This window comes from Manis javanica, chromosome 4 (assembly GCF_040802235.1).
Source record: "Manis javanica isolate MJ-LG chromosome 4, MJ_LKY, whole genome shotgun sequence".
Taxonomy (NCBI): Eukaryota; Metazoa; Chordata; class Mammalia; order Pholidota; family Manidae; genus Manis; species Manis javanica.
In genome coordinates, this window is record NC_133159.1 from 158,368,525 (window position 1) to 158,390,842 (window position 22,318).

General features: G+C 51.5%; 1 protein-coding gene across 1 annotated transcript; it reads right to left on the reverse strand.

The window, feature by feature from the left end:
• Positions 1-50: 50 nt before the first annotated feature.
• On the reverse strand, positions 51-18,260 carry GPR179 (G protein-coupled receptor 179). Its single transcript, XM_036990902.2, has 11 exons — positions 17,039-18,260; positions 15,688-15,796; positions 13,951-14,038; positions 13,305-13,540; positions 12,457-12,525; positions 11,973-12,082; positions 11,453-11,691; positions 11,141-11,279; positions 10,382-10,487; positions 9,696-9,842; positions 51-8,306 (listed from the first exon to the last, which is right to left on the reverse strand). The coding sequence occupies exons 1-11, from the start codon at positions 17,827-17,829 to the stop codon at positions 3,231-3,233; spliced, it is 7,110 nt and encodes a 2,369-aa protein (XP_036846797.2). The 5' UTR covers positions 17,830-18,260; the 3' UTR covers positions 51-3,230.
• Positions 18,261-22,318: the final 4,058 nt, after the last annotated feature.

The window sequence follows — 22,318 nt, forward strand, 5'->3', positions numbered from 1 at the left end:
TTGAGAAAAATGATGTTGATATAAGAGGCTCTTTTCTCATACACTAATCCAGTTAATCAGCATTTGTATTTCATAGAAGAATGTAAATCTAAAGAAATCATTTATTCCTCAGCCTTTGGATTATATTATCATCCTGGTGTGATCCAGAAAGTTTGGGGAAGGCAGGGGCCATGGAGGAGTTAATACATTTGGGAAATCCATCTATAAGACTTTGTTCCCTCTTTCTAGCACTCCTTGGAGTGACTATTCCTGCATTGGGAAAGCACGTATACCAGTTTATGAACCTGGTGGAGTGAGATAGCCCAGCCCCTCCTTATTCCTTAGCTCCAGCTGGGCTGTCAGGAGGAGGATGTGGGACTTCACCTGCTCATGCATCCCGGGTCATCCAAAGTATGACAAGGGAAATTACTCTGTACTAGCAGCAAGCTTGGCCTTTTGGCTGTTGCTTTCATTAGCCCAGCATGGGCTCCCCCTAAAAAACAGGACCTTAATTCTCATGCTCTCTGTTTTTCAAGCCTACAATTTGCTTTTAAGGAGTCTATCATTAGGTCAAGATTAATCGGTTCTGACCTTGTCCTGAAAATAGAGGCCAAAGAAACTGGAATCAAGTCAAGAATAACCTAACTGCTCGATCTCTCTAAAACCACGATCTCAGCAAAGCAGCAAGCAGACCAGACCACACTGGGAGACACTGATGTGTTTTTACAATAGTTGCTGAATGCTGGCTGTGGAAGCAATATGTGTATGCTGAGGGGAGAGGCAGCATTGCCGGGTTAATCCAAAGCAGCTACTTAGTCGCAACCCTTTTGGCTTAAAATGTACATCACTTTGCGTCATTGCTGCCCAAGTGAGGTTTGGTCACATCCCATTTGCCTAAACCCTGGATTAACGCAAAAATTAGAAGCAAGTGCTTTGAGCAGCATCCACGGCCAGTGAGTATGGAGTAAAGGGAGATAATCTAGGGAGGTAGGGAAGCAGAGAAACAAAAACAAAGTGAATAGGCAAATGACCCGTTGATTTCCCTGAATATGTAAAAACAGTACTTGGAAAAGGCCATTTTGCCCCACTCCCCTCAGTCTGTCTTGGGAGTCTCTAGGTAATCCTGCAAAACAGCCAAGCAATAGCTGTTACCAGGGAGTCAGAGGATGAGTGCAGTTTTTGTGTCCCGTTGGGATCAAATCCAGCTGAGCTAATGGCTCAGATGTAAAGAATTGGCTTAAAGGGCCAGGCAGAGACCATCTCCAGTGCCAGCCACCGAGCTGGGCACTGGCTGAGAATTAGCCAGATCCAGGGTCCTGAAGGCTGCAGCGTAGTTCTTCTTTCTTTACCTGTCTACTGTTCTTACTTAAAAACATTGAAAAAAAATCATAACAAATAAGCTAGAACCAACTGCAGTGGTCAAGAAAAAGCATTCTTTTATTTTTTCCCTGTGGTTTATTTCATAAACAGTGGTTATAGGGACAGCTTTTTTGTTCCCCACTAGACTAGACCCATGGAATTGTTCTGAGGTGCGGTTTGCAAAATTCTCACTGGCTGGGAAGCTGTGGGGTTGGCTAGCTGGAGCCTGGAGCAACTACGTACTTCAGTTGCTGCTCTGAAAGCCCAGGGTAAGGGACCCAGGCAAGTGGGAAGGCCTACATATGAGAACAAGGGTGTCTGGTCCCTGAAAGAGTGGGTTATTCCTTTCCTTCTGCTTTTTGGAAGTGGAGCACTGTGCTGCTTTTTCTGTGAAGTCCTGTAGCTGCGTAGAGTATTTACATGCAGATTCATTTTTTTCCCATTGGGTATTTGGCCTCCTCATTTTGTCTCTTTCCTCTCCATGAATTGCATCAGTATGTCCAGTTCGAGGGTATGTTTACTGCCATCTTAAGTGCCCCTGCCTAGCTCTGCCATGTTTAATGTGTCGTCTGTTTTTCCACACCCACCTCACCCCTGCCAATGCTGGGAATCCTTTGACCAGTGTTTTTTCCCTCTGGTAATGTTATCTAATTCCAGCAACTCTATTATCTGGGACCACTTAGGCAAGGGTAGCTTGAGCTGATTTTAGAGAATAGAGCCAAGCAAAGATCTTGAGAGAGAGATTTCCCTAAGAAAGAAGGCTTTGTTTATACACAATGCCCTTTCCCCAGCCCTCAAGCCTCTAACCTGCCCTGTAGCACTACTCTCTGAGAGCAGTTATAGTGCTGCCTGTAAACAAGGCCTTGTTTCTTTCTCAGGCTTCTTGGAAAGGATACTGATGTGGGCCTCTTGTTACTGAGTGAGTTTGGAGTGGTTCTCACATCAGAACCAGAAATTCTCCTTTGCTCCAGTTGCATTGACAACAGAGGGGTCCCTCCACTTGAAAGGCTAAGAGAATGAGCCAGTGAGATGAACTCCAGAGACTGGCCACAGATGGGGCAGGAAGAAGGGGAGACCCTCTGAAAAGGCTAGCAAGAGGTATATTCCTTAAACTGGGAGAGAGGGTGTCTGGAAGAGGGAACTCCCTTGGCCAGTGTGGGGAGGGCCTGAAGCCGTCCATTGCCTTTCCATCTGTGTGCTCTCATGTTGCTTTGGATGCTAAGATGCTGAAATGAATGTAAAAGTGCTTGATTAGCTCTGTTTCAGCAGTAAGTAGAGTCTGTGTGAGGATCATTAAAGCAGAAACGAGGTCAAAGGCAAAATGACAAGGTCCTTAGGCATTTCAGACCCCTCTTTTGAGCCATTTAAGGTTTTCCTCCGATTTATCTTTGAACTCGTAAGTGGCTTCTTAAACTTCCTCTGGTGACCTTATAGCCTTCTATGATCCTCAGTCCCTGTGTTGCCAATGCCTCACATGGTTTAGTTTCTTCTCAAAAAATGGTCTTTCATAGACTTCAGCAAAGAATGGGGTTTCTCTATGAGAAAATGTGGGCTGGGCACCATTAATACTTCCTTTCATCCCTAATACTGACTTTACAGATGAGAATCCAGACACATTTGGATGGGCTGTGTTGCATACTCTAGCTGGAGGGGAGGATTCATTAGAAGCAGCCTTTGCTCCCTGGAGCAGGAAGAAGGGTTAGAAGTAAAGAGGGTGGGACTTTATTGGGGTCTGAGCTGTACCCCCTTGTATAATTTATCTTTGGAATGAACTATCTTCTGGCCTTCTTGGAGATGGGAAGTGGCCAAGTGTCTTTGATTCAGCTCTTTGGGAGTACCCAGGACTTGGAATGGACCTTGGCTCCCAAGAGCTAGCTCACCCGATGTAGTTTTTACTCCTGATCCCAAGGGTAGACAGCTGGAGGGGTGAGTTCTCCATGTTCAGCTTTAGAAGCTTCTTCTCCTTGGTCAGTTAAGGAAAAAGACATCTGAGCCTCAGCTTCTTGGAACCTTGGCTCTGGGGTGAAGCTGGTCCTTGGCCTAAATTCTGGAAGTTCTTGGAGTTCTCTGACACCTTCTAGAGTAAAAGTACTGGCCTGCTTGCTCACCTCTGGGTGGGGGCTTTTGCTCTCCTGAAGGAAATTATCCTGAGGTCTGTGGACTAAAGGGCATGGTGGGTTATCTGGAGCTGTAGGAGAAAATATTTCTGTCGGAGTTGCTGTTAAAGCAAGGAGGCTGGATTCCTCAGATGGGATTTCAGTTCCCTCCCAAAGCCCAATGTCTGCCATGGTGCCCTTTATTGTATTTCCCTCTGGATCTGTGACTTCCCATTGACACAGCTCTGCCACCCTGCTCCCCATACTGTTTGCTCCATAGGGACTGACTGTGGGCCAGTCAGTGTCCAAAGCATCTGGGTGGAGGCAGATGCCCCCAAAACCTGTGCCTTCCCAAGAGCAGACTGTCTCTTGCTCTCTGCTGACTTTTGCTGCTGCTTTTGGAAAGTGTTCTTCAGTTCCTCCAGATCCTGCCTTTTGAAGGAACATCTCTCCTTGCCCGGGGGAGTCTCTGTCCACCTCTTGCTCCAGCCCCCCTTTCTGTGCTGCTCCTTTACTCACCTCCCAGGGGCAGATTCCTGCTTTCTTATCAGAGGGAGTCTCTTCTACTTTCCACGGACACTCTTCTGTTACCCTGGCCTCCACACTGCCTGCTGCCTCTGAACTGCCTTTGCTTCTATCTGAAGCTTGTGGGGCTGGTTGTGGAGACAGACCCCCACAATCTTGACTCTCCCAGGGACACACACCCTCCTGCTTCCCATCTACCCTGTCTGGCTTCTCCTGAACTGCCACAGCTTTGGATTCTGGTTTTCCTTGGGCTTTCCCATTCTCTTCTTGAGGATTCCCATTTCCATCCTTTCGTCCCATCCCTTCCTCAGTGACTCTTTGCATCACCTCCCAGGGACAGATCTCAGCTTTGGCGCTGCTGTCAGGTTTATGGGCAGCCAAGGCAGGGGCATCCCATGGGCACACCTCAGTGAGCCTGCGCCCAGCACTGACCAGTCTTGGAGAGCCAGCTTTAGATCGATCAGGGCCTTGTCTGTCTGGGTGGGAGAAGTAGTCTGCTGGGGCCATGCTCTCCCACGGACAGAGAGATTGTAGCTCAGTGCTTGCCTGAATCCCATCTTCAGTAGTGGATTCTCCTGTTTTTGAAGATGGAGCTTTTTCTCGGGTTATACGTTCCGGGAAGGAGCCTGTCCTTGGGTCTTGTGTCAGGTCTCCTTTCTCTGCTGCTTCATCACTCACTTCCCAGCAGTGTCCCTCTGCCACTTTGCTGCTCATGCTGCTGGACAAGTCTGAGACTTCAGGAGCCTGAGCAGAAGTTTCCTTCAAGTCCTTCTTCTCCCAAAGAGAAATGATTTCCTGCTCTTGACTCAGTTTTGTCTTCCATTCTGGTATGTTTTCTCCCAAGGAGGTGAGGCTCCCCTTTTCTAGAGTTTTCTCCCTCTTCCCTGCTGAATCACTCCCTGTCTCTTGATCCAGTCCCTTCCCAGTAGCTCCTTCATTTACTTCCCAGGGACAGATCTTGACTTTTTCTCTAGTAGGTGCTTCCTCCACTTCCCAGGGACACACCTCAGCTGGCCTGCTCCTTGCATGGTCTAGTCCCTGGAATCCAGCTTTTGGCCTGTCAGTGCCCAGAGTGTCTGAATGCTGAGAGGAATCCCCTGAATCCAAGGGACAAGCCACCTCCTGCTCCAGGACTGGTCTTTCTAGCTTCTTTGGAGAAATAACAGCCATCTTGCTGGGTCTAGAATCTGCAGAAGTCTTTCCTGCTTTGTTTGAAATTTTCCTTTTGGCCTCAGCTTCCAAAGCCCTCTCCTCCCCTGCCTCAGCACTCACCTCCCAGGGACAGATCTCTGCCATCTCTGCCATCTCTGCAGGCAGGGTTTCTTCCACATCCCAGGGACAGATCTCAACAGTTTTGCTTCCCACGCTGCCTGACGTTTGGAAACTGGCTCTGGGCTTATCTGTGTCTTGAGGACCTGATTGTGGAGAGAAGCTGCCCGGGTCCACACTGTTCCAAGGACAGACCTCTTCCTGCTTTTGGATCTGCCCCTCAGGCTTTTCCCAAGTTGTGACATCTTTGATTCCTGATGTTCCAGGCATTTTATCCTTATCCTTTTGAGGTTCTCCTTCTGGTGATGCCTGTCCCAATGTCCAATCCTCTGTTCTCTCTTTAACCTCCCAGGGATACCTTTCTGCCTTGGCAAGTGGTGTGTCCCTTAGCTCTGGCCTGAGATCTGCCCGTGGATATACCTGCGTTACTCTGCTTCCTCCATTGCTGAGGAGTTGGCCACCAGCTTTGGATGAGGAATTGTCTAGACATGATCTGGAGTGCCCAGGGGCTATGCTCTCCCAGGGACACACCAACCCCTGCTCTTGACTCAGTTTCTGCACTGCTTTCCCAGTTTGTTCCATCTCTCCATCGAGCCCTTTTCTGGAAGTTTTCCCCTTTTCCTGGAGAGGGTCTCCACTTGTCCCCTGACTCAGCATTTCCTTCCCCACTCCCTCATCATCCAGCTTCCAGGGACAGATCTCTGCTTTCTTGATAGGAGCATCCCTTGCCTCCCATGGACACACCTCTGTGATGCTATTGCCCAAACTCTCTGGGTAACCAAGGTTTCCTGGGGTCTGGGTAGAGACTGCTGAGGGACCCCGGAAATCTGTCCTCTCCCATGAACACAGAGACTCCAAGTCTCCACCTAGTTTCTGCTCTTCCCAAAAGGCTTTCTTGGGGGTTTTCTGCTTTTTCTTGGGGAGCTGTTTTACCCTCTCCTGGGATGGTTTCCCATTGTCTCCTTCACTTGCCTCCCAGGGACAGAGCTCTGCTTTAGCAATGCCAGCTGTAGAAGCGTCTGGGCTAGTGACTTCCCGCTGATGTTTCGCTAGCACTCTGGCCTCCACACTACCCACTTTGTCAGACCTGCCCTTGGTTTTATCAGAGTGCTGAGGGGCTGACACACAGGAAAGACTCCTGGGATCAGCACTCTCCCAGGGACACACTGCCTCCTGCCCCCTGACCAGCCTCTCTGGCTTTTTCCGAGCAACAGCAACCACATCTTTGGGCTCTGATTTTCCTGAGGCTTTCCCTCTCTCTTCTTGGGAATCTACTAGGTCTTGTCTTAATGTCCCCTTCTCAGGGGCTCCACTCACCTCCCAGGGGCAGATTTCAGCCTTGCTACTGTCAGGCTGACACATTTCTGACTCGGTGATTTCCAGGGGACATACCTCTGCAGGCCTGTGGTCAGCAGTGGCCAGGGGCTGGAGGCCAGCTCTGGGCAGTTCTGGACACCACACAGGGGCTTCTTTTGCTTGCTCAGCACTTTTGTCCCCAGCTGTGCCCTGCCTGACTTGTCTCGGTGTGGCAGGCCCTGTTTTCCCTGCTGTCTCAACTTTCCCCTCTCCTAGACCCTGGGATGTCCTCCTGCCTCTGTCTGCTTGTTCCCTGCTGCCCTCCTGGTGACAGACTTGGAGCATTCTGCTGGTGTGAGCATTCTGTTGGTTCTGGAGCAGCTCATCATCACAGGGGGCAAGGGCAGCCTGCTTACTCATCACCTTGAGCCGGCCTAGCCTGGGAGATCTGGGGCATGCTCCAACACCCTCTCCGGAAGCTCTGCCCTTCTCCTCTTTCTCAGGTCTCCCTTCCCCACTCTCCTTCTCTCTGTATGTGCTCCGAGAATGGGTCAGAGCCTTGATAGCCAGTCCCAGACTGCGCATGGAGCCTTGCTGAACAGGGGTCTTGAGGCTTTGGGATTTAGAGACCTTGGGCCTGTTCTCATCCATGTCTTCAGCTTCCCCCTGGACATACCTGCCCTCTGTGTCCATCCCATTCTCCTCAGCCCCTCTTTTCTCTACTGCAACAGAGAGGGCCCTCCAGAGCCTAGCCCGAACTGGGGCAGGGAGGTGGTTGCCTCGCTCTGGCCCTGAGGGGCCTTCTTGAGCCATGTTTTCTTTCTTGACTGGCAGTTCTGCATTCTCCCAGGGGCAGATGTAGGTGAGTAAGCTAGGGCTTTGGGGGGGTACTAGGACTGGGGCTGGGGCTGGAGCTGGAGCTGGAGCCAAAGTGGAGGTGGGAGACAGCATCCTTGGCTCTCCGAGACAGGCCCCAGACAGGGCTATGATGGGTGTGGAGACCTGGTGCCGCATGGGTGAGTGAGGCAGCCTTTTTGCAGCCTCCTCATGAAGCTTCCCAAAGGTGTGGGAGCTGTCCACGCTGCTGCTCTTGGCAGGGGAAGGTGGGGCTGACAGAGGAAAGCCTTGAGCTCGCTCTAGCCTCCTGGCTGATGGCCTCCGCATGGGGCTCACCAAGGCCGCCTCTGCCTTTTTTCTCTCCTCTCGCTCCTTCGCCTGCTGATAGGTCTCCTCCAGGTAGGCCTGGCTGACCATGAGCAGGGCCTTTTCACTGGAGCCAGTCACAACACTGAGCGACTTATGCAAAGAGGCTGGCTGGGCTCTGGGGAGCCTCTCCCCCACTGTCAGGTTGTGGGCACTGGCTGACCTGAAGCCCAGGGCAGGGGGCCCCTCTGTTGATTCCCTGCTTTCTGCCTGTGAGGCTTTCTTGGCCAGCTTCCTCCTCAGCAGAGAGTTGAGGAGAGGCGGGTTCTGCTCCCTGCGGTGGTTGTGGTCGTAGGTGCTGTGGGATTTGCGCAGAGCTGGTGGCCCTTCGGGTTCCTGGAAGCTGGAGCTGAGGAGCCTGCGGCGGGAGGAGCTGGGCAGGCTGCTGCGGCTCGGGGAGCGTGAGTCCCGAGAGTGCTGCCGGCTCAGGGCCTCTGGGAACTGGGCCAGGTACCTCATGAAGGAGCGGCCCGGGCCCTGGTGTGCACTGCCCCGCTTCTTAGGCAGGTGAGGGTTGTTAACAGCCATTTCCTTGGTCTTGTGGACCTCTAGCTGAGCATAGAGCTTCTTCAACTCATCCTGAGGGGAGGGAGGAATGATGAGAGCAGAGTTGACCTTCAGATGGACAAGCTAAGCTCTCTCCATCCCCTGGCTGCACTGTTCTCCCCTTCAGCCCTTATTTAGACCATTTCCTCTGGGGGATCCTGCTTTGAAAACTGTCAGGATTCACCTCTCTACTTCTGCAGGAGGCACCCTAGTTCCAGGCCAGACCCACTCATCTCTGAGGACACAGTGAGCATTCACTTCTCTGTGGACTGGAGGGAGGTCACCAGCTTGGGGGACAGGAACCTGGGTTTGAGGCTGCTGACCCATCATGTGCCTCAAGGCTATTTTCTTAAACTCTTAGTCTGTACTTCTGTGAAGTAACAATAACTAGACACCTAATGCCGGCTTCCTTAAGAGGATTATATGAGAATGCTGGGACCAGTGCATGAAAAGTGCCACATTCAGGTGCAGATGACGGAAGGGGACTTCAAATTCAGCCCTATACTTTGCATTTCTCCCCAGAGCCAGCACAGGGAGAGTAGATTGGCTGCTGCTCCCCTAGTGGAGGGCCAGGGTGACACTGCTTTGGCAGTGCACCTCCACACTCCCTGGCCTCTCTGCTGGACTGGGGCCATACCCAGGGAGCCCAAAGCTGAGGAGGACACAGGGGGAAAGAGAGGACATGGCAGCTGGGACCAGTTGGGAACTGGGAGCTCTAAACAACGTCCCGGTGGAGGTGGAGAGGATGGAGAAAACGAAGTGGTTCCTCTACCTTAGGTTTTATAAAACAATGGGGTTAACCTCCAGGTCTTCTTATTTCCTGCCCTCTAAGCCTCCTATCAGCATTCCTGTGACAATAATGATACTCCTAGGCAGAAAAATAAGAGTAAGGATGCTCTCCTGATGAAAGATTCAGGAAGAACTTCCTTTCTCTAGACTTCCAGGTCCAGGAAAAGGGGATGCTGGTGTGGAAACTCTCTGATAGCCTCTCACTGCCTGAACTACCCAGCCCCACAGCTGGCCTTCAGGTCACCCAGCTGCCCCAGTGTGCTGGGGACTGAGGGGCTTCTTAGTCTACTCCTCACAGGATGTCACTGCTGAATGGGAGTGGAGGATGGGGGGATTAGAGCTCCACTCATGGCTCTGCCTCTAACTTGCCAAGTGGCCTGAGCCTCGGGTATCTGGGTTCTGGGACTTTTGGGGTCTTTCCAGCTGGGTGGTGTCTGGCCTCCTTTGACTAGTCAGGGAAAGCAGCTCAGGGCAAGTGTGGAGAAGGGAGGAGGCAGGTGTTAGGGAGAGGGAAAGCTAGGGGCAGGGGAAGGGGCCCGCACTGGCACATAACCCAGGAGGCAGGACAGCAATGCTTCCTGCCCAGCACCTAGCAGATACCATCAAAAAGGAGGCGGGGAGGGTGGCAGGTACCCGAATGTCTCCGGGGTCCAGACTGCGCTCACTCCAGGCTGAGGCGGTGCTGCTGTCCAGGTAGGAGCCTGAGCCCTGCAGGTCCAGCTCATCCTCGTCCACCTCATCCACCATCTCCTCTCGGGGAGGAGCCCCCAGCTTCCAGAACTGGCCAGCGCAGGCATGATTGGGAAGAGTCACCTTCATTCCTGTTCACTTCCATTCCACCTGCCCCGTGGACTACATCTTACTTTGTGAATATTCATCCCTTTCTTTGATTTGCAATCCCAGGGGTCCAAAGAGTTTTACTCCCCCTTATCCTCCCTGCTTTTCTCCAGTTCAAAGACCAGGGAGGTCCTAGCCCCCCACCAAAACAATTCCTAGCTATGTCCTTCAGCTCCCCCAACTCTCTCTCTAAGTGCTTCCGAGTTGATTTTCAGACTGCCGAACTTCCAGTTGTGATACAAGGACCCCTCTAGCCGCAGCTCTTAGTTCCTTGCCCAAGGATTGGAGGCAGAAGCACAGTAGCTTCCTCCCTACTCCTGTCTGCTCAGGTGGGCTCCTTGCTTAGGACCTCTGTGGCTCAGCGCCTGCACCCCCAAGGTGCCATCCTCACTCTGAGCTGGAGAAGGCACTGCAGCGGCAGCACATTCACAATGCCCCTTTGTTCTGGAGACTCCTCACCCCCAGGAGTGGGAAGACCTCACCTTAGGGATGAAGATCAGAGCCAGTGTGGTTGTGACTGTGCTGTGCGTGTGGAAGAAGAAGAGAAGGAGGGTCCAGTCCGGGTGCAGAGAGGGAACCAGCGTGAACCTGAGGGTGGGGAGTGAGGGGATCATTGGCTGCTGGTGAAAGGGCCTCTTCCCCCTTAAGCTGGCTCACTGGCTCACCTCCCCATCCCCAGCCCTGATCTCCATGGAGGTGCCCAGTAGAGCAAGGAGGGCACTCTTCGCTCTTCCTGCCCTCTCTAGGAGGTAGATTCTACCTCAAGTCTCACTTTAACCTCTACCTCCAAGAAGCTCTCCCTGACTACTCCAGCTCCCCTTCTCTGGCTGGCTGTAGCACGGAATCGTGCTCCACACCTCTGTTGTGGACTGTGCTGTGGGTTGATTCTACCTCCACCACAGGGCCAGGTACTTGTGGATATTCATAGCAGGTCTGCTGCTGGGCCAGCTGAGGTGTGAGGGGGAAGAAGGCAGGGAGAATTGAACATGTGTGGGAAGGAGCATGATGGTGCTGGAGAAGTGGCTTAGGAGTGGGGCGTGCTTCTTCTTTGTGGGTGTTGGGAAGCTCAAGGGGGCAGCAAGGGTATCTGTCAAGTAGGGAGAGAGCTATAGGTGGTGGGTCTTCCTCACTGAGGCATGGCAGTATTGCAAGGATGGCCATGGGATGAAGGTACCCTCACCTGGGAGAGGTGAGTTGTGTTAGGGTGGGAGGAGTCATGGGTAGGAGGGGCCCGTCCTCACCTGGCTGTGTGGAAGGCTGCAGAGAGCAGCAGTTCATTATGCAGGGCGATGCCCAAGTAGCGTGGCTCGTGGAAGGCCGAGGGTACAGCCCGGGTGGCATAGCAGAGGAAGCTGCCCCAGCACAGGAGCAGCATCTCAACTGTGGGGAAGTAGGAAGGGACAGATTTGGGCACATGCTGCCTCTCTCTGTAGGGCATGCTGGGGGAAGCTGGGCCAGGGGTCTGGTTACCTAGCAGGAGGACCAGGATAAGAGGACCCCTGGAGGTGCAGAGCTGAGGGCCAGAGAGGCTGGGCTGAGTGGAAGCAACTCACCCACAACCATGATGTAGTCCCAGCGGTCATGGTAGCAGAGATAGAAGTGGCGGCCTGAGTGAGTGTGGCCTCGGGTCACCAGAGGCGTGTGCTGGATGCCTTGTTCCAGGACCCCCAACGTCCACACAGCCAGGAAGCCCACCACAAGCATCAGGAGCAGTCCCAGACGCTGCAGCAGCAGCCCACTGCTCAGGTGGGGGCCCCGCTGGGCCATTCGAGACAGAAACAGCTGGAGCACTCTACAAGGGTGTGAGGGGGATGAAGGGGAGGGGGCCAGGCTCCAGCCTCTGTCCATTGCTTCCCTCCCCTCCACACCTATTTGCCCAACCCTTCCATGGTTTACTGCCTCCTCCCCCCAAAAAAAGTGACATGAAGGAGGGAGCTATAGTGATGGGAGCAGGCCTTGGGGGCACAGGGAATGGAGCTGGTAAGAGGCTGGCTGTGAAGAACTCCATTCCAGAAATGAGCTGGGGTAGCCTGGGGTGAGCAGCATGAGAGCAAGATCTGCCGCAGACCCTACCTATAAAGCTTGAGTATAATGGTGCCGTAGACAGTGGCAAAACCCAGCAGCCGGACCCAGCGGAGAGCAATGCAGCGGAATACACTGGGCTTGAAGTACAGGATGAAGACCTGGTGAGGAGGGGGGCAAAAACAGCTGCTCTCCACTGCACTACCACTCTGCACTAGGCCTATGCTAAGCACATTGCTGATCCTCCCAGCAATACACACATCATCACCTCCATTCTGCAAAGTTGCAGCTTAAACAGAGGTTAGGTAACTGGTCTCAAGTCACACAGTGGGTCACAGCTCTTTTAAGCCTGAACTATTTGGCTCCAGAGCTCACTATGCCAGCTTGCCATTGGTGGATATGACTGGGGGGATTTTGAGGTCTCTGAGTGCCCCCAAGGGGTCAGAGAGAAGGAAGGATTCTGGGGTTTGGAAGGTGCCAGGTAGAGACTGCAGGGATCCTGGCCAGTGGGATCAGTCTCTGGCCACAAACTCACAGGGAAGTAGAGCAGCAGGGATCCAAAAAGGATGGCTTCCAGCAGAACAACTCCAGATGCCCGGATCCTCTGTGAACCCAGAAAAGCAAGGCATGTAAGCAGGGATGCAGGAGGGTCTCAGGCCTGTTTTAGAGGTCCCTCAGTGGCCCTGGGCTTAGGCTTTGCCCTGTAATACTCGGTCTACTCTCTGCCATGCTGCACTCCCACCACAAGCTCTTAGCTCCCCTGACACTAAGCTTGGCTAAGGCCAAGATTTCACTAGCCCCTGCCGCTCCACCCCATGCCCCTCCCAGCCCAGGCCATGCTGCAAACCTGGCCTCACATGGGAGGTTGCTGGAGTCAGATGGGATCTCATGTGTTCCTCCAGGCTTTGGGTCAGACTGCTCCCTTGTCTAGATACCCCTTCCCTGCCTGGTAACCATCCAGCTGAACTTCAAGCCTAGCTCAAATGTCACGTTCTCCAGAAAGTCCCATGCCATCAGGGCCCGGCCAACTGGATCCCTTCGCTGAGCAGTCCCAGTAACTGACACACCTCTGTCCTCACCCCTGTCTCATGGTGCTGTCATTTTATTTATATCTGCTTCCTCCATTCAACTGGGAGCCTCAGGAGGGTCAGATCACATCTAGTGCTTACATGATGCTTTGAATCAATGACTTCATTTTACAGGTGAGGCAGGTCTAAGGCAGTGAGGTCACTTGCATAATGTCACAAAGTTAAATTAATAATCAAGACCAGAACCTATTTCTCCCAAGTTCTAGGCTTAGGCAGTCTCTGGTCGTCAGGTGAACCCAGGGGCCCAAGATGGGTAGCACCTGTGTGGAGGAGAGCCATGTGGGGCCTTCCTTGCCTTGCTCCGGCGGCAGCGGTAGGAGACCAGCATGCCCAGAAAGATGGCTAGCATGCAGCAGGCCTGGCAGGCCAGTAGTGCTGCCCGCAGTGCCAGGCCTTCCTCTACCAGGCATGGCGTGGCATCCTTGCAGCTGGTGCAGCCCTCAGCACATGGCTGGCACTGCAGCAGCCTCCCAAAGCTGCCTTGAGAGGACCAGAATTGCCTAGGAGGCTGGGCAGCACTCTCTTCTAACCCTAAAAAGAACAAGATGGGTGCAGGGAGAAGGTTATGACTAGGTCATCCTAGGATCCCAGCCTTCTCTCCCAATGGCCACCACAGCCCTCTCCCTACCCTTCCGCAGTTTATGGCCTCCGGGCTAGGGTCAGGAGGGGAGGAAGGAGGAAGTTGTACTCTCAGGGAAAGGCAAGCTAACAGGAAGGGGGGCTACCATGCTGGGGCTCATTGCAAGGTTAGCTTGCATCAGGTCGGCATGCTATGGGCTCTTTCTCAGAAGACACAGACACCCCAAACTGGACCGTGCCTGCTTCCCCTGCCCCACAAGTTTCCTCCCAGTGTCTCACCCCAACTGTCTTTCTTGCCCAGATACCTACCTCCAAACAACCCAACCTATAAAACGTGCCTGGCCCTCACCCCAGTTACATACCCCTGGAGTGGTTTGCCCCATAGAAGCCAGGTCGGCAGCGGCAGATGTAGTGGCCTAGAACAAAGCCCTGACTCTCCAGGGGGACACACTGTGGAGACAATGAAACACCATAGGGATTTCTATTAAGCCTCCCTCCTGGGAAGAGATAGAGGGTCCATCTACCTTCTTACCTATATCACTAGGGTCCACACTAGGGAATCCCCCCAGAAGCCCTCTCTAGTCCTCGGGAAGCTTTCTGTCTTGAGGAAACTCTGTCCCCACTCCCACCCCCAACACAGTCTCTCTTCTCAAAGAGACCCCCAAGCAGAGTACAGGAATATATCACACTTTTATTCAGACTGGCAGTAGCAGGAGCCTCACAGGTCTCATTTCCCAATGTCCAGCTAATGCTGGAACAAGGTGCTATCAGAGATGGAAGTAGTGAGAACTCTGAGTCCAACCACACCAGTGTGCCTACATCCTTCTTCAAAGGGTCCCCATCTTTGGCACACAGTTGGCTGAAAAGGCCCCCATGGAGGAGCAGCTTCCTCCATCAGGGCTATCTGGCTTTGGTATAGGATGGCTTTCCCCAGCCCCAGTGCCAGGCTAATGCCAGGGTGGTGGGATGCTAAGGCCAGCTCTTTAGTTCATCGCCACCCACTGATGTTTTCACAGCAGGGAACAGACTAGACCTCAGAGCCAGTCAGGGAAGATGAGCACATGGATGAGGTTAGATCTGCTGTGGGGAGTGACTGGGAACAGACAGCAGTGGGACAAAGGAAAGAGTTAACCTTGGGAGATTTCCTGTCCAGCCCCTGACATCACCAAGGAGGGTTAGAGGGTGGTGCTTCTGAAATCGTGACCCAGCTTCCCCTCTTGCCCAGACCACTGAACTTACTCTGTTCCTGCCGCAGTCTACACAATCAGTTAAATGCGTACCCAGAAACCTGTATGTGGCTGGGTTTAAAAGTACATTGGCCCATGGGAGCCTTTCTCCACCCCTGGATTTATAGCTGCAATGCATGTACCCTGAAGAGCAGCAGATGCTCAAATGTGTCCCACCTCCCAGCAGGCTGCAGGGCTGGCCTTGGCTTTGGTTCAGCTCAGGAACAAACATGTAGTCAGTGTAACAAGGGAGCAGATTATTTCCCTGGCCTCCCAGGTTCCCAGTACTGGGCTTGCAGGATTACCAGCCATTGCTTTCCATTATCCAGATTTTCCTGCATCCATGGCTTTGCTTCTGCCAACATCTGGCCTGGGTTCCATCACTATCACCAGTCCCAGAGCCCTTCACGCTCTTTCTTTGGTTAAGTTTCTCCCATACCCCAACCAGCAATTCCACTTATTTGGATAAACAACAACAGAGCATCCTTTGTGGGCCAGAAGGAGCCTAGAGCTCTGTTGACATGTAGAACATGGTCCAGGGGAAGGAAAGGGGATGATTAATAGAGGCTCAGGATATGGCCCTGGGGAGGGATTCTGGAGCACTCAGTACCCAAAAGGAGAGCAGATAGGAGGCAAACTGAGACTTCAAAGGAATGGAGGTGACTTGAGTGGGAGATGGAGGTGTAGGCTGTCAGTATCCTCACTTATAAAAAGCCTAACATCTCATCTCATCTCTATCTCATCACTAGGTGCTCCCCTGAAGCCCTGAGAGGCTTGTGTGCCTTTGTCAGCTGCTTCTAGGACCTGGTGGCAGTCGTGGGAAAGAGGGAGGGAGGCATGACCCTAGTCCCCACTCCCCATCCTCATGCTTACCTGGGTGGTATTGAGATCACACAGGTGTGTATTGGAGTACCAGCCTGGGCCACTGGCACACTGATTGATGTCCACACTCTGAAGATCTATGTCCATCTGCACCTGCCCCCTAGGGCATGAATTGGGAGTTAGCTGTACAGTGAAGGATGCCAAAGCGGACATGTGTCCTTGAGCCCCAGACTATGGGGCAATGCAAGCTTTGCAAGCTTTTATTTAGCACAGTGGCTGGAGTGTGTTGGGAAAGAGGGAACATATGCATTCCATTTCTCCAGTGCCATTAGCCCTCAGTGTCTCTGCGGGCAACAGTCTCCCTTCCCCAAGGTTGTCCCCATCTTCCCTTGGCTTTTCAACATCCTAGCATGTTCTGGTTTCTATCAATGGGTGGAGGCATGTCAAGATATGTGGGAGCTGGGGCTCTGATGATCTGGTCTGAAGGAGATTTTCACACTTCCCACTGCATGTGTACACACACACACACACACACACACACACACACATACAGCTCAGCTATTGACCACCCTCCCACTCTGCCCAAACCACGTCTCCGTCACAGCAAGGGAGATAAGGAATGGCACTGCCTGGCCCAAGGACTCCTAACCTCTGCTCTGGGCTGAAGGGGATGAGAGCTGGCAAGAAGCCAGGCTGCCTTCCTGCAGGAAGGGAGCCCTACTAGAGACACATAGCTGGAAAACAATGTTGATTTCTGAATGTATCGCAGTACTGTGGCCATTTGCTGTCTCCTTCCCACCAGAGCTCTCAATCACCTCTTTTCTCTGGTTGAGGGAGGAGGTCAATTATTTGAGGAATATCATTAAGTATCTGGGTCAGGACAGGAAGGACAGTGGAACCAAGTTGATGTAAGAATATAGCCATTGGGTGTGACCCTGGGGACCTGGCCAACTCCTGGGCAGAAAGGGCAGTGATTCCAAGCTTCCCCGCAAAAATTCTCCTTCCCTTGGAGAAGCCTGCTTTTATGCTCTAGATGGCTAGAAAGTAGTGGGCTGGACTCTTGGAGGGCCCACCAGGCTCTTGCAGGAAGTCTGGTGCCTGGACTGTCACTGTCATCCACACCAAGCCCTCTTCTGCTTCACAACACTACTCAGACCTGGAGAACAAGACCTATGTCTGGCTATGCGCACACATTTCTACACATACACACATGTGTATACCTATGTGTAAATGGATTGATTCACACACAGTCTGTACACATACCTGCATGTGTTAACACATAGTTATAGATTCCCGGATTTGACTGCAATTACATGCATCTGTGCCTCCAGACACACATATGCATGCTAAATGGCCCATGCACATACCTACAAATGCATCCAATCCTCCAAATCCCACTTACCTGACCTCCGGGCTGAGGTCTGGCTTAAGTCCATAGAAGGTGGCTGAGAGTGTGATAAGCCAGCCTGGACGGAGCTGGCCCTCCTGGCATTCCAGGAAAGGAGGAGACAGTCTCACGTGCTGCATGTCCCCCACATATCCATCCCCCTGGGGCCACTTGGGACTGTCGAGGCTCCCTAGGTCATTGGTCAGCACCCGCTTCTGCAGGGCAGAGGTGTCCAGGGCCTCAGCTGGGCTCTCCTGCACCCTGTTCCCAGACAAGTCTTGAAGGATGGTCTCTTCCCCTATCCGGGTGGCCTGCAGGGCCAGCTGTGGGTGAATGGCCCCCGGTGGAGAGTTAAAGGTCAGCAAAGCACGATAGGCCTTTGGGTCTCCCTCAGCCATGCTGCGGACCAGCGCCTGGTACCACTCCACATCCTCCTCCACACTGGATTCACGGATGTCGTTTGCTTGTAGCAGCATGTTGAGGAAATTAGCAGCCTGGGTAAGGGTGCCTGCTGCCCTCCATAGGACTGGGGAGAGCCCTGGCTTGCCTCCTGCCCCGTGGGCTTCATAGCGTTCACTGCAATTAGCCCCTGAGAGCTGTCGGGCATCTCCAGAGTAGAGAAAAGCCAGGGCTGCCTTAGGCCCCTCCGGAGATACCCACACAGGTACAGATCCTGGCTTGACTGGGGAGGACAGCGGGGGCAGAGAGTGGAGCAGCCGTGGATCCCCCAGAGCCCAGCTGCAGAGGAAACAGCAGCCTAGCAGCCCCCACACCAGAGGGGGCATGACCACTTCCCTGGTGCCCATCCTGGAGAATTTGGCAGCTCAGAAGAGACCAGGCAGAGGCTGGCTGAAGTCTGGGGCTGCCTGCCTCCACACCTACCCTTGCTTTCTCTCTTCCTCTTTCCTTCTCTCATGCTGGCGCTGTCTTGCCTGTTTTTTCTTCTCTCTCACGTCATCAGCTGGCTTCTGGATATAGGCATGAGGGCTCTGCCCCTTCTCTCTCCGTGTAGCCCCTCATTGCAAACCCTCTTAATCCTGGCACACCACTCTTCCCTCCCCCTCTTATCTAGGATCTAGGCTCCCTCCCCCACCTCCCCTGCCCACATCAGCTCCAGAGAGGGAGAGCTGGAGGGGAGAGGAAGGGACCAGGCATTTTCTCCCTCCCTTCCTCTGCCCTCTGCTCCACTAGGAGAGATGGGCAAATCCAGGATGGGGCACCATAGCAACCACAGATAAGCCTATGCCCCTCTCTCCACCCCTCTGTTCCACTCAGCCTCCTGGCAGCAGTGGCTATGGGCATGATAAAGGGCCAAGTTGCCCCTCCTGGCACAGCTCTGGCTGGCTGTGCCCTTCTAACAATGCTGCTGAACAGGAATTTGAGACTGGGGATTGCGAGAGTGGGGAAGAGAGCCTAATATAACCATAATCAATCTTTGTCCAGACTCTGGCTATTTATAAGGTGTTTTTCTTGCGTGTTATCTCAATGAATTTTCCCCCCAACCACTATGGTGACTATGCTTAGCCCTCTTTCACAGGTGCAGACACTGAGGATCAGAGACTCACCCAAGATCATGTAGCTGCTCATTTTCAGTTGAGACTCAAACCCAGAGCCCCGACTCCTCTACATGGCCCCGTCCAACCACTGCCATCACCCTGTTATTCCAGCTCAGAGACCATAGTAAAGCCTCATTACAGAGGAAGAAATCAAGACCCAGAGAGGTGAAGGGACTTCCCAACACCACACAGTTGTTCTTGACATAGTGAGAGCCGCTGGTAGGTCTCCACCTCCCCACTGGGGGCGCCTTCCTTCTGCACCACAGAGTTAACAACCACAGCCAGTGGTGGTGGGAGGTGATGCGTGCAGGGGAAAAGAAACTGAATGGTTTTCCTTGTTTCTTCTACCTTCATTTGCTGCCTTTGTTATCCTAAGTCCTGTCTCCATCCTTTCCTCATGAAAACCCTGCCTAACCTCTTGCTCTTCCTGGGTTTCTTAGTGCCCACATTCTTCCCACTGTCAGACACAACAGCTGGGGGTGGCCAGAGTTAGTACTGTCACGGCAGCCTCCTCGGATCCAGAAGGGTGTCAGTTCTTGTGGACAGCCACAGAACAAGTCCCTGCCTTCCTCACCCTGCCTCTTCTATCGCCTTTCCATTGCTGATGTGCTCCCCCTCACCAGCCATCTGGACCCATGTGCACGTGCCATCTCTCGGCTTCCCTTCTCACTGCTGCCCACCCCCATCTTAAACCTTTGGTGTCCTAGATCACTATGCAGGAAGGGATGGGTTGTGGTTGCTAAAAATTTCCCTTGCTTTTCACGTAGCTTTTGCAAATAACAATTCTGCTTTGGAACTCTAAGTGGAAAGGTAAGAGGTGGGAGAAAGGGAAGGGGGCCAGAGACCAAACCCCCAGCAGAATCCCTCTGATGTCAGAACTAGAAGTGCCTACAACCTAGACCTTTCTCTGAGAGAGAAGGAAACTGAAACTAAAACTAAATGTCAGCAAAGTGAATTTCTCAAGGCCACAAAGCCAGTGAGTGGTCACTGGGCTCAGACCATCCATAGCTCATTCATAGCTCTCTCCTTGGCCTCTGATTCTGTGTGCCAACAGAAAGAGAGGGACAGGGGAGCAAGTGACCCACACCACATTCCTGGTATTACGGGTTATGGTGAGTTGAGGTCCAAGAAAACACAGTGGGTGAAGATATAATAGTAAGCTGTTTTTTTCCACCCAGAAGCTTTTCATAATAACTAATGTTTATATAATGTTTGAGCATTTACATGTGAATTTTCATTTAATCTCCACAGGAACTCCATCAAGGGGGGGATTATTATTGACCTATTTTTACAAATCAAACACAGATTTAAAAATGTTTAATTACTTGCTCTTGGTCACGCATCCAAGAAATGGCATGATTAGGACTCAAAAGAGATGCCAAGCTCCAGAGAGGCAGTGACTACGCTTGCCTCAGTGGTCACCACACCCCAAGGCCTAGACCATCGCTGAATGGCTAAGTGAATCTCAGGATTGGTTTAGAGTCTCTGAGTTGTTCTTCACAAAGCTTTTAAACTAGGGTCCTACCACTACAGAGATCACTTACGTAGATAGCCCTCAGTGAAAGAGGTACATGTAGACATACAACCTGCTCAACAAACACACATAAATCCAGCTCATACAAAGATATACTTCCTTTGCTTGGAGCTTAATTTTCAATGTTTATCCCAGGACCTGGGCTACAGGCCTGGACACTTCAGGAAATGGAAAAAGGCAGCATTCCTTACCCTGCCTTGGAGTCTGTAAGTGTTCCCCTGTGCTGCTGTGTGCTCTGCGCAGGTGGAGATACCCCAGATGGCTGACAGAAGTCAGGCAAGAAAGTAGGTGGACAGCAGAGGGCGCTGCAGAACTACAAGCCCCGCATTTTTGGGGTAACTGGTTCTGGGGACCAGAGACAGCTGGGAATCTTGGGTGGTCTTCTTGGCCTCAGGTGTTCTGTAATCCTATTGTAAATTCCCTTCTTTCCACGAGAAATCTGAGTGACATCTAAGAGGTAGCTGAGGGGGAGATGGTAAAAAATAAAATCTTTGGAATCAGACAGAGCTGGGTTTGAATTACACCACACCTTTTGAACTGCGGGTCTTAGTAACTCTCTGAGCTTCAGCTTCTTCATGGGCAAGAAAGGATTAATACTGTTGTGCTAATTAGAAATGAATATTTATCAGAAGATTCTTACAAGGTGTAAGGTTGAACAACCATTCCATACTTATGTATCAAGGCCCTACTCTGTGTCAGGCACAGTCCTTGGCACTAGTCCATGATGGACAAAAAGCAAATGTGGTCCCTGTCCTCCTGGAGATTACAGCTTAGTAGGGAGATAGACTTTAATAACCCCACAGATAGACGACACACTATAACTGTGCAAGTAAGTACAACATAAGAGAGTGGTCTTAGATCTTCATGGGGAGCAAGTGCCCAGGCAGGGAGATTTCCCTGAGGCAGTAAGGAGTAAATTCAATCTGAAGGATGATTAGGAGTTTACTAAGCAGAAAGAGAGAGAAAAAGCTTTTCAAAGAAAGGGAAAAGCTTATGCGATGAGCATATGTGTGTGAACCCCACAGAGGACTAGAACTGCAGGGGAGAGCGAACACGGTGGAAACTGGAGGGAGAGGAGACCAGAGAGAGGCAGGGGTCAGATTACACAGGACCCCACAAGCCTCCTTAAGGAGTTTCGTCTTTAGCTTAAGAACAATGGGAAACTATGAAGGGTTATAATCACAACCTATGGACAAATCTCCATTTAAAAAGGTCAAGGTCTCTGGCTGCAGGATTCCTAGCAGATGCTTGACTCTCTTCCCCTCTGTGCACCCTCTAATACTAAAGTTGCTAAATTCTGCTGGCTGATCCTTCCTCTCTATCCTCTATATTCAACATCACTCATGGGATGATTGCAGTAGTTTCCTAACTAGTCTTCCTCCAGTCTTATCTTCTCTACACAAGCAGCTTGATTTTATTTGATCTTCATAACATGATTTCAAGTAAGTACAGCAGCAATCCTTATCCCTATTTTGCAGATGAGAAAACAGGTCTAGCTGTGGAGCTGGCTCATGCAGGCCTTGTGAAAGCCAATTGTTAAAATTTCAGGTATTTTGCAAGCCAGTTGTTAAACAGCCACTCTTAAAAACAATGCACTTATAATTACATAATACTAAAACAAGGGTGGTAAATTATCAAAAGCCATCACTTCCTAATTACTTTACCATTATTATTTACCTATGCTCTTGGGGTTATTTATGTCACTACATCACATGATGAAACTACAACCTAATGGTAGGCTACTGCCCATCTCTCTTTAACTCTGTGTTGGGTAAAGTCAAGTCGGTAGATTGAAATTACCCATGGTGGGAGGATTCACTCTATGGAAACCAGCAAGTGTTACAAATCAAGGATTTATTGTTTTGTCAATTATGTAGACTTAAGAAAGTCATGGAGAAAATATTAGCCATTCAGATTTAATTTTAATGTGTTATGCCTATAGCCACTATATTGTGAATAGCACAAAAACTGAAGAAATATTCTTTCAGTGTTTAAAAATCACTTTCTGATTCAGCAAAGAACTTGCTCCTGTGAGTGACAGCTAAGATTCTTGGTTTTTCATTTTCCTCTTACACTGACATGTAAGAAAACATCAACATTGATGTTGCAATTACACTCCTTGGTCAGTTGAAACCACAGGTTGGCTATCCTTTGGCGAAAATCAATGAAAGGATTCTGTAAAAATCATTGGTTATATGGAATTTG

Bases quoted from the DNA above. Each gene is read 5' to 3' on its own strand.
- GPR179 (XM_036990902.2), bottom strand. From the start codon at position 17,829: ATGGGCACCAGGGAAGTGGTCATGCCCCCTCTGGTGTGGGGGCTGCTA. The intron at 12,083-12,456 runs GTGAGTTTGTGG...CCTCCTCACCAG, and splicing joins CCCTGCTGCTCTACTTCCCT to GTCTTCATCCTGTACTTCAA. The intron at 8,307-9,695 runs GTACCTGCCACC...CCCTCCCCTCAG, and splicing joins TGGACCCCGGAGACATTCGG to GATGAGTTGAAGAAGCTCTA.